We start from the raw sequence: 16,057 nt of genomic DNA, 5'->3' as shown, positions 1-16,057 counted from the left end.
GCCTGCGTTTTCTGTGCGCTAGGAAACTACGCTTCCCGTCAGCCTTTGTGCCACCCTTCCGTTTCTCCAGGCTCCGCCTCCGCTTCCGGGGGGCAGACGGGACATGTAGTTGGCGCCAAGGCCTCAGGCTGGCCGAGAACTACCCGTCCCAGCAGGACTCGCGCCATCGCTCCCGCAGGAGACGCTTGAGGGCCGCCCCGCGGGGCTCTGGGAAATGCAGTGCGCAAAGGGGCAGCGGAGGCGGGTGCCGGCTCCGCGTTCCTTCGTGCCCCGTGAGGGGCCCGGGCGGGACGGGCGCGGCCCCGCCGGGCTGCGGCCTAGCGCGTGCCTGAGTGGATTCCCCATTACCCGTGGGAAGCTGCCCCTGCCGCCTCTGGAAAGCCCGGGTTGGCGGTGACAGCGCGGAAACTGTGCCGCTGTCACCTCCGTGTGCCCTCACGTTAAGGTCCCTGACCACGGCTGCTCCCACGCGAGGCGCCTGTGAACCTTGTGCAAAGGTGGCCGTGGGCCGACAGGGCGCGTTGAAGGTTGGGGGTTTGGCATTCCCACAGCACGCTGGCTCAGTTCTTGGCTATCATGAAAAAAGCCCCATTAAGCTAGGTTCCCCGGGATCTTGCCAAGTACAGAGACCCTGGACTGGTAAGGCTATGAGAACTTCTATTCAGGAACAAAACAAGAAACAAAACACACAGCCTATATGTTACGTATCTTTGGAGGAGAAGGGAAGGAATAACAGGAAATAAGAGATTTGATTGGCAGGCTGGACATGGCAGTGGCTGTGTTCTGGCTTGGAAGGTTAAATATAGGTGTTCAGAGCTGGTGCCTGGGAAAAGAGAGGCTGCTGGAGTGCTCACGGGCGAGGACTGAGTCACTCACAGCGTTATTTATGTTGGGATGCTTAGGGCAAGTCATGGAGTTGTTTTGAAAGTAGACGGCCTTAAAACTAAAATACAAAGATCCCCATTCAGTGCAAAATCCACTGCAGCTTGGGTTGCAGAACTGCAGAAGCTCTCCTGACGTGGCATTTACATGACTTTATGCTGACTGAAGAGCTGGATAGTTCCTAGTTGCACATGAGGAGAAACATGTAAGCTCTTGACAAGCAAAAAGTTCTATGTGGCAGGTAACGTACATGTTAATGCAGAAATGTACTTCTGACTGATCATATCCAGGGATAATGCCAGTGTGAAGGGCAGCACTTATAAAAGCTAAAAAGAAAAACTCCCCACCAACACCACAGATAATTAACTTTGAAAGAAAAAAAAGGTAAATTAATTCATGATTATAGACTATATACCTGGTTGGTGAAGGTCTTTCCTTCAAGCACCATTAACTTAGTATCACCAGGACCTAGAAAATGAGTTTTAAAGACCTTGTGAAAGGTATTGTCTGGTTATTCCCTGGTCTGGTTATTCTAGCTCCTTTCTAGTTTTCAGGCACACATTGTCAGGGCTTCTATTATTCAAAGTTGACTGTAATTAGGAAGATTCTAAATACTACAACAGTAACACGGATGAGCAGGCTATAGGAGTAAGGGAAGCTAGAATCCTAATGAACACCTTGAGATAGGACTCTCTACTTTTAAAATTATTTTTTCTAAATACGAGCCTTTGCTTGTTAGGTGACATTTGTTGACTGATTCATTTCATTTAGTATGGAAGCAAGGCTTTTGCATTTTTTTTTCTCCCTATCTGTAAGTCTTTTACTAACTTTTGAAAGCATTGTCCAGCTTCAGCAAATTTCACAAGAGATAAAAGTTAATTATTTTTTTTTCAGTTTTTGTGGAAAGAAACAACTGGATAAAGCAACAAGATTTACATTGGTAATTTCAGTGAAGATCAGACAGAAGTAAAATCCTCTTCCCTAGTGATAACAACATTTGGAACAAAAAAGGAGCTTGGGAGTTACCACTGTTGAATAATAGATAAAAATCCAGTGGAAACCAAGCTTCATGAATTCTGCTGACAGAGTAGCTTGCTATTGTACACTTTTCCTGTCGTTAGAAGCATTTAATAGCTCAGGTTTATAGTGACTACAATGCTGCATTGCAAGCCTTTTTTTTTAAAAAAAAAAAGCCTTGACAAAGCCTGCAAGTCAGGAACGGCTTAACTGGAGGCAGGTACTACATTTTCAGAGTAATTAAGGCTTATTTTAAGATTACCAGCACACGGAACATGTAGGCAGCAATCCTTACAAGCACTTAGGCATTCCTTAGAAAGAGTTCCTAAATATTTTTGAAATAGAGCTTCGATCTGACAGCTCCCAAAGTTATGCTACTTCTTCTTCTCCTGCCTTCTTAGCTTTTTTTTTTTGTTGTTGTTTTGTTTTGGGGCACAATTGCATTTTGGTTAGAGGCATGGAAGTATGTATGACCACTGATTTGGGGGGAAAATGATTACTTGTGGTAAGATTCCCTGCTTCCCTGACAGATCCTTATTTCCTAGGTACTTGCTAGGATATAAGCAATTAGCCCACAGAATTTCAGAAGATGCCAAACGTCCTTCAGAGTGTACAAACCTGTTTTGCAGGCTGTGTCACACACAGGAATTATGTAAACTCAAACATGAAGTTTTTAACAGGGCTAGTAGTTTGTTTTTCCACTTAGGAACAACTGGTACTCAAAACAAAACCTAAGTGGAATCGTGATAATTTTATTGGCAAAATATCGACTGGAATGTAAATAGTGGTGTTCTGTCGAGGTTTTAAAGCATTATAAAATCTTTCTGGGTTTAAATCTCTCTGCATCACAGTGTTTAGAATAAATACACTATCTCTGCTTTTAATAAATACCAAAAAACTTTTCTCAGTGAGAACCACCTATATTCACCACCTATTCATCATCAAATGATGGCTGATTTGCATTATCAAAGCACTACTTAGAAAATAAGCGATCGGGTCAAGTCAGGGTGAACAAGCTGGGACTGGAGGGCAGAGAAACTGCCTCCCCCCCATCAGTCGCATTTCTACCCATCCCTGCACTGCCTTCTAGGTCTTGTTAGACACTTCGCAGAATGAGTTCGTCCTATTAATCTAGCTAAAGAATGGTCTGCTTTCTTTTTCCTCCTGGGTTGCTGATATGAATCAACTCTTAAGATGTTGCAAATGCCAGAGCTGGTATAAAGTAAGAGTGGGGACCAAGACTTCCTTTTTTTAGTGATAACTATTCATATATTAAACTATCTTGGGTACTTTCCACAAGTTTACCACTAGTTTCTAGCCTGTGATAAGTCAATCCTATGGCAGTGAAATGGAAGTCCTCATTCATATAAAATTGGGACTAGTATTCTGTACTCCAGTAGAACCTTTCGTCCAAGGTTCTTACAAACACTTTGCACCCCAGCAGACATACCTATAAATACCGTTTCAGTTATGTGAACTGAAGGCAAAAAGAAAAATATTTTTCCCTAGACAGCTTCACACAAGTTCACAGCTCCAAACAGTCAACAGCTCATTACCAATATCTTAGCTCATTGAATTCCATAAAGTAACTAAGGGAAGAGAGTAGTTTTAGGGTGCAGGATTACCAGGAAATTGACTCAGTTTGCCTTGAGATCAGATCAATTCCTGAGCTGTTGTAACATGGGGAAAGAAAGTGTTTGGCTGAGACTGGGAGGAGCAGGAAAGGAGTAAGACCTCCCTTTCTGGTGTAGCAGCAAGCTGAAATTCAGCTGACGCACTGTGACGCTGTGCCCCGAAACTTAAAAGGTATTCAAATATGTACATTAGTTATGCACTTAAATGAGTAGCCTGATATTTAGGATTGCTTTGAAGTCAGATTGAGTCTTTAATGAACAAAGCCAAAAGAACAAGTTATTTACCTGCGAGGAAGAAAAGACAAAAGATGCAAGATAAATTACTAACATTAGAAGAATAACATAGGAAACAGTGCTCAGCTATGACACTGCCATTATGGAAGCACAGCTCTTCATGTGAAGCACATGTGAAGGAATAAGCCCAAAAGGCATTCTATACATTCAATTTAACATTACATAAAAGAAACAAGAGGAGTTAGATGAGTCCAGACAGTTTTTATGACAGATATAGATTAAGGATGTACTGAAATTCAAGTGATATACCTCTCTTGAGGGAAAACTGCATTTATATAAATATAAATAATTTTTTTTGGACTAACTTTCATTATATTCACCAGGTCGTCTGACACAGAACTGAAAATAATGAACTAGTTTAAGTTTAGTTAGGTGCCAGGAGACTATAAAACAATACTTCTAAACTCTGGCAATTTCTCTTTCCAGGTAGTCTCTGGAGACGTAGCTGAGAAGTAGAGACACCATCACTACCACCACATTATGTTTCGACATGATGGCTTTTTCAAGAGCTGAGGCTATCCTAAGTTCTGCACGTGTTCTCGGAAGCGTAAGTGAATGACAAAGAGGCTTTTATATTTGCACGAGACCATGTATAATCCAGACTAAGATATCTTGACCTGGAAACGTCTTTTCACCGATTTGTTTGTTCTAACCCTGCTATTTAACAAATGCTGTTTCAGAACCTATTACTCTCCCTCTGCTGGACACTCACATGATTGCTGTATTTGTGTTTTACGTTCAGTCTTTATTTTAAGCTCTCTGACTGGAAGAGATATAAATAAAATTCTTCTTCGGCTTTCCTAATGTGGGAAAGCATAAGCTCTCTTCCACAGTCCAGTTGTAGAATTACTCCAAGCTAACAAATGGGTATCCTCAAAGGAATTCAGCAACAACTTTTACATTTTCATTGTGGGTTGGTGAAGTGTGCTTCCGACCTTGACTCCTCTTTCCAAGGCCTCTAATCTAGAGTTAAAGCTTTTCTTTCGGTGCAGTTAAAGCACGTATTCCAGGCTTCATAAGGGGTATACGATCAATTGTTTGTACTTCAGAAAGCAAAAGAAATACATAGATATGTATACCAAAATACCACACTATACTTCTTTGTTTCCATGTTCTCATCTCTCAAACGCTCCAGATGCTCAGCTCATTGTCTTCCAAGATGGTCACGTGTTTCTCACTTTTATGTGTGGACACAACATTTCATTCTTTTGCTTGTACATCTCTAGAAATAAAGACTGAAAGGTCTTCTTTTAATAAGAGCCATCCCCTTCCTCCCCCCTCCCCCCCTTTTTTTTCAGGTGACTTTAAATAGAGTTCTCAGCTGAGTGATCTGTAGCTTAGCTAGCCTGCTGTTTGGATTTGAAAAATCTTTAAGATGGATGCTAGCTAGTCCTTCATTCAAGGTGCCTCCCTTTGCATGTACAGTCATGGCAGTTTACTCCTTAGGCAGAATTTCTTTTGTGGTTTTGATGCCACAACCCTACAAACAGATAAATAATTGGGGGAGATGGTTCGGTTAAATAATTTTGCTATCAAAGCTGTTGTTTATGTATGTTTTTTTGTTTTGCAATCAAAGATCAAAATAAACAAAGATTGGGGTGTTTATAAACCTTATGACAACTGAAAATGTTGTAAATAGCACAAGGATTACTTAATGTGGAAGGAATGTGCTGAGCAAAGAACACATCCAAGGAAGGGAAGAATGAGATCACTTTAATGATGTATACAGTGACTGAGTTAGGAATTTAAATGATGAGGGAATCTGTTTTGAAGAAAGGCAGACTGTGTGGTTTTAGAGCCAGGTGTAGGATCAGTGGGAGGAGGTGTCATGTCAGTGAAGATACTGAAGCAGCTGGAAATAAATCCTGTTAAATACAACCCAGATCTCTGTTCAACTATTCCTATGCTTTCATCTTGTTACTTTGTTAGCAACATTGTGATTAGGAAATTAACCTTCTGCTTCGTCACAGTAATTTTGCTTTCACCCATAAGTTTGTTGGATGTGGCAAGTAAACATTATGAGCACAGTATGTATAAATTCTGTGGAAGTGACAAATTGAAACAGAGTGTATTTTGGCTCCCCTGAGACAAATTTGAGAATCTCGGAGGCTGGGACACTGACTTGACTGAGCAACAACTGTAACTTTTAAGTTCCAGGTCCTCAGAAGATTTTTTTCCACTGGTTATAAACTAGAATTTTTCTAAAATGGAGTTAAATAGTGGAGAAAATTTACTATTCTGGTTACCATCAAATAGTCAGGCTTTTAGTTTGACACAAAGATTTAAAAAAATGCAGAAAAAGTGGTTAGCATTTAAAGTGGGGCTTACGGTCTAACATAGATAGATGCATAAGGCAAGTCCCTACTATCAAACAGAGTTCAGCTGTACCTGATACAGTTTTTCCAGGCTATGTTAGCAAAGAATGTTTTTGTGAGATAATGAAAATGTTGATCTTAGCTCTGAAAATATCCATATGGGTTGTTAATGCAGGGTCCATAGAATGCTGTGTAATCACACCTTTTTTTATGGCATCAACTACCTGACATAGAGAAGCTCAGAGTTACCATGTCTGTTGTTGGATTCCATAACATTTCTAGGCCAGATCTCCTGCATTATACACGTTATACACATGGTAAGAGTTTTATGGCACTTATGTTTCATACAGAAATTTTATGTGCTGTATCCTGGGAAGTGGGAATAGAAAATTAGTTCCATGTGGGATTTTCATATGTTTCCCCCACCCCCTGCCTCTTAATTCTCCAAAATTTAAGTGGAGGGAACGTTTTGTCCAGTAGAGATCCCGTAAGATTTTAGTTTCAGTAGCGACTAAAGCAAAATGGCATTATTGTTAAGAAGAGAGAACAACATAATTTGATTTTTAATGCTCTTCTATAGCTCTTCATCATGTTGTTGCAGAAAGTAGTTTTGTTATGAAATCTTGAGAACGTAACAGTGAGCTTGTTTCTAGATAGAACTAATCACTCTGGAATTATTCCTATATGTGAGTATTTTTATTCCAGAAAATGTAATTTGCAGAGGGAATTATTCTGGAACAGGGATAACTACATCAATTAGAATTTTCCTCCTGTCTCAGGAGGGAGCACATATTGGCAATGTGAGGCCCTACAAGGGAGTATGAAATAAAGTAATTGTTGTTACCTAAACTTGTCCACAGAGACTGAATGGCTAGAAAGTTTGGCTTAATCTATCAGAAAAAACAATCTTGTCAGACTGTAGTGTCTCCTAAGCTCTCATGTCATTCACGGGTGTTCATGCACATGTATTTTTCTTGTAACTCCATTAATCCTGTTGGGACTGTATCACTGATTAATTTTATTTATTTATTTTTCCCCACCTGCAAAGTCCCTAAAATGGTAGTATGTGGGAGATTATTTTTGCAGTACAAAATGTAAGTGCTTACATTAAGAAACAAAGGAAAAACTATGTTCTGTGGAAACTATTGCACCATCATAAAAATGTCACTGGCATTTTAAGAAGTATTAGCTTAATCCAAACTTCCTTGCACATTTATTGTTTTATGCATTGTCCTTAGTAGTTACATAACTATGTTGGCACATGTAGAATATCAGACGAATGAAAAGATCATCTTCCTTCCCCAGAGGGAAAGCCTATTAACACTGCTTTTCTTTTCTGTGGAGTTCTTCTCTTCTAACTTAGCTTCTAGCTAAGGAAGCTTAGAGCATAGTGAAGAGTGCAGAAGTTCTCTGACATTTAGTTGAAAATGTTTATACTATTGTTATTTTAATTACTGCTTTTAAAGAACATTTCTTCTTTGAGTTGTTGGTTTTTGTTTTTAATCTTTTTTTGGAAATACCAGATGTAGCAACAGCAACATCACTCTTTTCAAAGCAGTGGTCTAATTAAAATGTGGTGAACCGAACAGGCAAAATCCATATTTTGCACTGTGCCTGAACAAAATTAAACAATATTGTGCCTAAAAAAGAGCATTGTTCTTTGCTGCATGTAGAAGATGATGAGCACAACAGATCCTTTAACAACCCCTTTCTTTTGTTTATTAACAGTGTGTACCCTATTCCTAGAACAGTTTATCTCCTCCCAGCTGTAACATATACAATTAGCAGAATATGGATTTTTGAAAATAATTGTTTCAGATGATTTAAATGCTTTTTAAGGAGATAACTGTCTGTAAGACTGCTGTTCCTTGAAGTGCAGAAACTTCTGGGAAGAAAAACTTTTTTTTTTTTTTCTTTGTATGTGCATTCATCTCAGAGATTTTTAGGATTGTTGTGATGAGGCCATTTGTAAAGGACTCTTTTCTTTGGACTTTCTTGGTAAATAGCTTTAGAGAATTGGAGAGGACCAAGCTTGTACTGCCTATACTAAACTACTTGAAAGTGTAGGTTGATTAGTTGCTTTAGTGGGGGGAGGAGGCTTACATATGCTACCCAGAAGAGCTGTATCAGCACGAAATGACCGTTGTAGAAGCAGCTCTACAGCCAGAAGAATTCTGCTGTAAGCCTTAGCTAATGTTGTTTGTGAAGGGAATGTAATAGCCATAGCAGAAAACCCTCTTTTGGTTGTTAAATGCTATGTAATTATGCCAACAGAATTTCTGAAGTACAGCCAGGCAAAGAAGCTGGCAGAAGCATGAAAAGAGAAATCCCAAAGCAGTGTCAAAACAAAGCTTAGTTGTTGAAGTTGTGTGGTACATAGACCTTGAGCCAATGATTTGAGAGATGAATTTCAGTCTTTATGTTGTATTACTGACAAAAGTGTATTATTTTTTTTGGGGGGTATTCTGTCCAGAATTTTCATTTTATTATTTCAGTGTTGAAACTCATAGGTGTTTTTATTTTTTCCTTTTTTTTTTTTTTTTTAATTATTTTTTTTTTCCAAATTAAATAGTGAAAGATAAAATTCTCCTTACCTATGCTTCAGAATACTGTAGGGTGCAGAGCAGGACTATCCCTTTCACTAACACCAAGACATTTAATCGGTTTAGCTGTATATAATCTACCATGTCTCTGATGACCTGTAGACCTGTCTGACTAATTAGACATAAATCGGCTTTGTGCCAAAACAGCCTGATTCAGAATATAGCTCATTACATTAGAGTGACAAATTATTTTAAGATTCACGATATTAACAGTTCGGTGTTTCATACAGCAGGGGTATTCAAGTAGAATGTCAGCAATGTCAGTTTTGGAGGGAGAGGTATTTTACATCATCTATACAAAAAAAAAAAAAAAGCCATTGAGCCATTGACAGTAAGTAAAGGCAGACCTACTTCTTATGGACTAGGAAAAGAGAGGAAGGAATTTAATAGCAAAAATTAAGTAGTTGAGAAGTCTAATACTAGGAAAGAAAGCTTATTTTAATAGGTTCTGTGAACCAGAAGACTGCTATTGGAGACAGATTATCAACTACAGAAGATTTCATCTTGGAAAGAATCCTCACCTCAATTTGTGATATATGTGATTTGAGCCTTGTGTTTTCCATTTCTCTCCTCCCACAGGTGGGGAGAGTTTAGGTTGTTTGTGCACTGGGTTTGTTGGCACTGAAAAAATAACCAATTAAGACATACAGCAACCATTCAGCAAAGTACCATTTCTGAGCAGGAGGAAACTACAGGAGCTCTTCAAAGATTGATGTAGGGACTAATTTAATGTTTTGATTAATGGTAACACAAGAAATAGGAATAGATTAATAAAGTTTGTGAACTAATTTTGAAAGCATCATCAACACGAGAACTGCAGACACTATATTAAAAGGAGTATGTGTCCTTTAGGATTGAACAGAAACAGGATGAGTTATTTGCTTAGAATGCAATGTTTTTTACTTAAGGAACGGAAACTTACATCACGAGTTGGGGAACTCATTAGTTAAAATTGGAAATGAGAGAAGAAGTACATGAGGTGCAGTGAATGATCAACATATAACTTTTGGGGCACAAAGGTGACATGATTATGGAAAAAAATGAAAATGCAGTGTTGTGTATATCAAGAGAGATTTCTGTAAGAAATTGCAGTGTCTGGGTGCCACCATGCAAGACTCAAATACTGAATATTTCATGCAATTCTGATTATCCATGTTCGTGAGATGCATTCAGACAGGTTCAAAGAAAAGTGAAATACAGATGTAATGAAGCATTGTATGAAAATGGATTAGGTGAGCTTTTTTATGCTGCAAAGGAACCAAAAAGAAGAAATGCTGCTGTTCTTTTTAGGTAGGAGAGAGAGTGAAAAGAGAAGTTACTATAAAGAAATGCAGTGATACAGTAATGAAGAAGAATAAACTGGTCAACAGATAACGGAAATCACTGTTTTTTTTTTTTTGTTGTTTTGTTTTGTTTTTAAATCATGGAAATAATGACATTTGGAATGGTCTTTCTGGTACTTTTATTATCCTCTAATGGGGATGCATACGGGGGAAGTCACAGATGCTTCTCAGTAGAATCACTCTTCCATTCAAAAAGATTCTGAAGAAGACAAATGGCATGTAAAGGTATTCTGTTTAGCAGTACTCAGCACTAGCAAGCAAGTTTCAAGGATCCTTTCTCCATGCTAACAATGCTGTATTGTTAAGGAGTTTATCAATTATCATTGTTCAAACATAACAGTACTATTTGTGTTGCCTACTTGGGATTTCTACACGCTATTTAACAACAACATTTTGTCATCTTTCAGCAAAATTGTCCCCACTGTCAATCAGAACATCTTGCTCTTCTTTGAGAAACTTCAAATCAATATGAAAATGCTACAAACCTGTATATTTAGCAAAACTACTTTGTTGAAGAAAGCTAGTATTTTAAATTAACGTACTTACACAATTTATTCAAAGGAATATTTGAAATTAATGTACTTATATAATTTAGTTAAAGGTCAAGACAACAACAAAAAAAGCCAATGTTATTACTGTACTTAAAAATGAGACAAGAAAACTGTAAAAAGCAGACAAAATGGAGAGAATCCCCCCATATCCCTAGTACAATTGGGGGAAAAAAAGCATGAAACTGATTAAGGAACTGATTCATTCATCTGTTGTGGTGCACATTGTGATTTCCATAGTCCACTAAGATAATGTTACAAGCTTTCAGCAGCTGTGATATAATTTGCAATTTTTGTAATTTGAGAGCTGTAGATTTCATGAGGAATTTTACTGTAGTAAAGACTGTAGGATATAATCCTACAGATACAGTATTGTGTGGCAGCCAGCTGCAGAAAACAATAGAATTAGGCAGCTGATTTCTCTCTAAAATAATAAGAGGTCTCAGTACAAGTTGTATACATGAATATAAAAATACAACAATAGGAAGTTGTTGGAAAATATTGTATAACATTAGAAGGCACTTCACTGAAGTCAACGGGATTATATTGATAGATAAAAGCATTGGAACCAGCATTCCTGAAATTACAATCTATCCTGAAATTCACTCATCACACTTCGGGATACCATGAAGATACCTTCATGAACATCTGCCTTCTTCAGAGCACGGTTGAGCATGCGATTGTCTTCTCCATGACTAAAAAGGTTAAGCAGCACCTTCAAAGCAAAAACTTCAATCACTCTATGGATAAGCTACCAAGTGGTGCTCCATCAGACCTAGAAATGATACACTAGTGCTAACTTAGGCTTCCTCCCCTAGAGCGTGGATGTATGAAGCACGAATTAAATCAGAACCTGTTTACAACTCTAGTGCCAGCACTGACTTCACAGTGACGTTTTCTGCATCACTCACAGTCTGTATCAATGTTTTCTTTCAGCACACCTAAATCAGTTTTTGTCAATTCATGTATAGTTACTATTAATCTTGAATAGACTGAAAAGCTTGTAATAGCCTACAGCTGTGCACCTGGCCTATAGAAAAAAAAAAGTGCAGAAGCTACAACAAGCTATTAAATGTGCTAGAGACTAGAATACAGATTGCTTTATTAGACTATTTCACTAAGAACAGTTTTTGCATTCCCACATGGTGAATTTCCTGGGAAAATGTCTCATACATAGTAATGTGGTATGAAATTGTGACTCCTTATACAGTATTTTTCTCTTCCCTTTCTGTAGTCAAAAAAGCAATTAACTTAATCATATCAAGGAGAAACTTAGCTATAAATAAGCCTGTAATTCTAATCAATCTTCAGCAGTGATACTGGATTGAAGCAGTTATTGCAGCTTGCTAGATGACTAACTTTGTGCTTAAAAGAAATTCTATTAGACAAAATGTCCATGCAGAAGTAGGATGTGTAAATTATTTTAATTGTAGAGGTCGACTGTCAAGGCTTTTAATTCATGGGAGGAGACCAAATATTATTTTCAGAAATGTTACACTCCCTGCTTATATACAGATAAATCTACACATGCTCAGTGTGCCCCATCACCCAGCTGGGAGGGAGGTGTCATATATGCTCTGCCACAAGAATGAAATCTATGGCTCATCTATTTCACTGTGCTGAGTACCACAGTTTTAGAACAGCATAGGTTCTGCATTACATTTAAAAATAAAGAAACAGGTATTATTTTAGATAAAAAAATATGAAATGTTCATTAGGTCTTCTGTACTCATTACTCATACAAGCATGGTTATAAGCAAAAAGAAAAACAAAACAAAGAATCCCCCCAAAAAAACAGGCAGTTGAAAATCCAAAAGTGAACCAAACAAAACAAGTCGTCCAAAACCTAACAGACCAGATAAATGAGGATACTTTGGAATTCAGGAGTAACATGCTAGTAACTGAACCTCCATATTTTGTCTATCCATTCCAGCTGAAGGTCTTAGATGTATTTGGTACAATACAATGTTGTTGAACTTGTACTTTTAGAGTATCTTAGTTAGAAAAGCATTTACAAAAAGTAATTCTCTCATCATCTGTGTATTCTAAATATTATTGTACATACAGAGAAACAAGTATGAAGGAAGTTGTCTGAAGTTGCAGAATGACTCAGTGGCACACCTAGAAACTGGATTGTTCGTATCTTGCTACTGCTGTGCCTTCTGTCTCTATTTTTTAATCGCATTCCCTTTGGACAGGGACAGAAGAACAAAACATAAACATCTCATAGTTTGCAAATTACAAGAAAACACTTACTGCACACTATCACCCTGAAAAAAAAAAAAAAAAAAACAACACAAAATTCTAAAACCAAGAAAGATTATTGTGAGGTTCTGTTTGGAGATCCTTTTGCTTTTCTACAGCTTGTAATGTTTAGCACCTGCTCAAGAAATGTCTTCTATAAATAACCATTTTCTGTTTCAGACAGAATTTACATTGAAAATTATCTTGGTGCAGCTGTTCTGTTTTTTCTACAATTTTGATTTGCCAAAAAGGAACATAAATTTCTTGGGAGCCTCAGAGTTGAACCCTTTTGACATGATGCTGTGTAGTAGAGCTGTGATCAAAGTCTGTTGCTGCTAACAGTTCTTAGAACTGCTAAAACGGAGAACTGAAAAGACCTTTGTAGATGGTCCCCACTCTTTTACCATATCTGTGGCTTTTCAGTTCCGTAATTACTGACCGTGATGGCACACTGCCCCGAAAATGAATACTTTGATAATCTGGTGCTCTCTTGTAAGCCTTGTCATCTTCGATGTTCTGGTACACCACCACCTTCATGTGAAAACTACTGTGATAAGAGTAAGTAATTTTTCTGTGGTACTTCATAGCTATGCTGGGTATTTTCATGTTATATTTTACATAGATTCGTATACATAAAAACTTAAAAAAGGTAATCTAAAACCTGGAAGATGTTTATCAGAATAATATATAGACTCAACAGTATTAAAGACATATACAGTATATCAATATATACATATTTCAGTACTGTATGAGTATGTTTGAGTGTGTTAAGAGTAAACTGTTAAAGCTCTTTAGCTTTACTTATGCTGTCACTTAAAAGAAATAGAAGTTGCTCCTTTGATAAAGAAGTTTTATGTATTGGGCATATGTTTACTGTTCATTGGTTATTGCTTACAATGAATTTAATGCATCTTTTTATTTCATAAGGTACTGATTCAGGTGGAGTTCTTTGGATTTGTTTGGGCTTCGGAGTAATTTTAATGCTCACTTTATTCACGTTAATGGTCTTGTTTAAGTGGAAGCACCTAAAGCAACTAAAAGAAAAACTGAAAAACACAGGTGAGTAAGTATGATTCTTTATCAACTAATTAAGTTGTTGCACCTTCTAGCTGCTCTTATAATGTACACACATTACATATTACATATTACATTTAACATATAACATATTCCAGATTCCAGATTCTGATAACTGTCTGTGGATTGTTTCTTATTTCTCAGATAGTCTCAATGAAGTTATTAGAGTTTTTAGGGAGTAAAATATCCAGATGGTGACTTGTAAAACGAACAATCTCTGTTTGTTAGTTCTAGATTATGTCACAACTGTATTTGGTTACTTATTTATACCTGGCTTAATTGCTGGTGTTTGAGAAATCACTTAGGAACCTTAAATAGCAAATGATTGTTTTATTGGCTTCATTCTCCTCCTATCGAATGGAAAGGTAGAGTATACACATTTAATGTTGGCATTCCATCTTAGAAGAAATTAAATAATGTTACTTAATCTTCTGGCCTGTGAGAAGTGTATGTGGTATATTTTTGGAAGGTGGAAAAAAATTGTAAAATGTAAAAATAACTTCCACTGGTATCTGTGGAATGTTCAGCCAATAAATAATAACTGATTAGAAAATATGTATTTGATAACTTGAATGCTTATCCTGAAATACAGGGGGGACATTGTCATACAACAAAATATTATTGTTTATAACTTCATCTTACAACTTTCACTGCATCTTAAAACTTTCACTAAGGCTAGGAATACAGGTGGAACATAAAGAAACTTGGATCCTTAATAACTGTATGTCTGGTATAGCATGATGTATGTACTAAATTAACTTTTGTATAATTACAGGTGCTTCTGTGGAGCTGAATGATGTTCTCAAGGCTAATACAGAAAGCAGTGTGCAGACAGATGGAATTAGACACTCACTTCAAAGTGAAACATTAATGTATTCAGTGGAGGAATGCACTTGTAGTGACTGTGGCTTGGTAAAACCTCAGACTGGCTGTGAAACTTCATTTCCATTACCAGCTACAGAAGAAGGAGCTACTGTTCTAGTTACAACAAAATCCTTTGATTACTGCAACTATATTCTGGGTGCTGGATGTCTATGAGAGAAGTAGCTATTTTTTACTGCATAATAATAATTCAGTTATTTCAGTATAGCTATTAATCTTCATACTTATAGTGGGAAAGGCTAGTACATCTTCCTTTTAGACCCTGAATCAAACTTTCATTGATATTGTCATATTATTTTTAATTCTTTGTTCAAATTTTTTTTTACATTATTCTCACATACCAAACTAGTGACTGGAATTTTAAAATTCTGAAAGTCCCTATGTAGAATGGCTCTTTCAGTACTTTGAGATTTTATCTACTTACACCAGATATATGCAGACTCATCAATAAACAATCTTGCAATTATATGTTTCATGATAAATTCAGATCTTATGCTGAAAATTGCTTGAGGCAGAAATGAAGATCTACATAGCATTCCCAGCATTGCAAAGAATAATTTCAAATAGCCTCTGTGATGCTTGAAATAGGAATGTTCCAATGATGAGTACCTCTGCTGAGTACAGAGTCCCACCCAGCTCAGATAGGATCTCAGGGTCACATAAAAGGGAGTTGTGGTGCTGTGGAGTACCACACATGTAATCCTGATGGTGGACAATTTCCTTTAAATACCAACTTTTTTTTTTTTTTTTTCAGACCGTCTTATAAAGATTTATTTTTACTTAGCTTTTATTATTATTATTATTATTATTATTATTATTATTATTATTATTATTATTATTATTATTATTATTATTATTATTTGGACAAGTACTGCTGATTAGATACTGTCATGGTAGGCTATCATGTGGCCTGAAATTAGGAATATACTTGTGTCACCTTGCCTCCCAAATGTCATTTTCCTCGTATTAAGCCAGTGTTATTCCTGAACAACTGCAACAACAATCGTTTTGTTTGTAGCTAACTTTCCATCTAAGGTTCTTGCATGAAGGATAAAATATAAGCTTGTAAGACTAGCGAGTTGCACAAACGCTATGAACGATCCGTATTGCAGCATCTTTGTGGCTGACCACAGCCAGTTTGGATCAGTTAGGAGTTAGCTGTGCAGGTCTCCCACATGCAGCCAAGAACTCGGAAAAAGGCCTACAGGACTATTACAGTTT

The 16,057-nt window shown here is 37.2% G+C and overlaps 1 protein-coding gene across 2 annotated transcripts; it reads left to right on the top strand.

Annotated features, from left to right (window-relative positions):
- The first annotated feature begins 237 nt into the window (after positions 1–237).
- On the top strand, positions 238–15,304 carry TNFRSF17 (TNF receptor superfamily member 17). 2 transcript variants are annotated; one of them, XM_068699855.1, is made up of 5 exons: positions 238–639; positions 4,254–4,374; positions 13,304–13,438; positions 13,808–13,939; positions 14,730–15,304. In XM_068699855.1, the coding sequence occupies exons 3-5, from the start codon at positions 13,324–13,326 to the stop codon at positions 14,990–14,992; spliced, it is 510 nt and encodes a 169-aa protein (XP_068555956.1). In that variant the 5' UTR covers positions 238–639; positions 4,254–4,374; positions 13,304–13,323; the 3' UTR covers positions 14,993–15,304. The 2 variants fall into 2 exon arrangements, with proteins under 2 accessions (XP_068555956.1, XP_068555955.1); XM_068699854.1 differs by lacking the exons at positions 238–639; positions 4,254–4,374 and having other exon boundaries at positions 12,981–13,438.
- The last annotated feature ends 753 nt before the right edge of the window (positions 15,305–16,057 follow it).

Source organism: Anas acuta, chromosome 15 (assembly GCF_963932015.1).
Source record: "Anas acuta chromosome 15, bAnaAcu1.1, whole genome shotgun sequence".
NCBI lineage: Eukaryota > Metazoa > Chordata > Aves > Anseriformes > Anatidae > Anas > Anas acuta.
The sequence above is the reverse complement of the archived record's forward strand: the minus strand, read 5'-3'. Positions and strand labels throughout refer to the sequence as shown.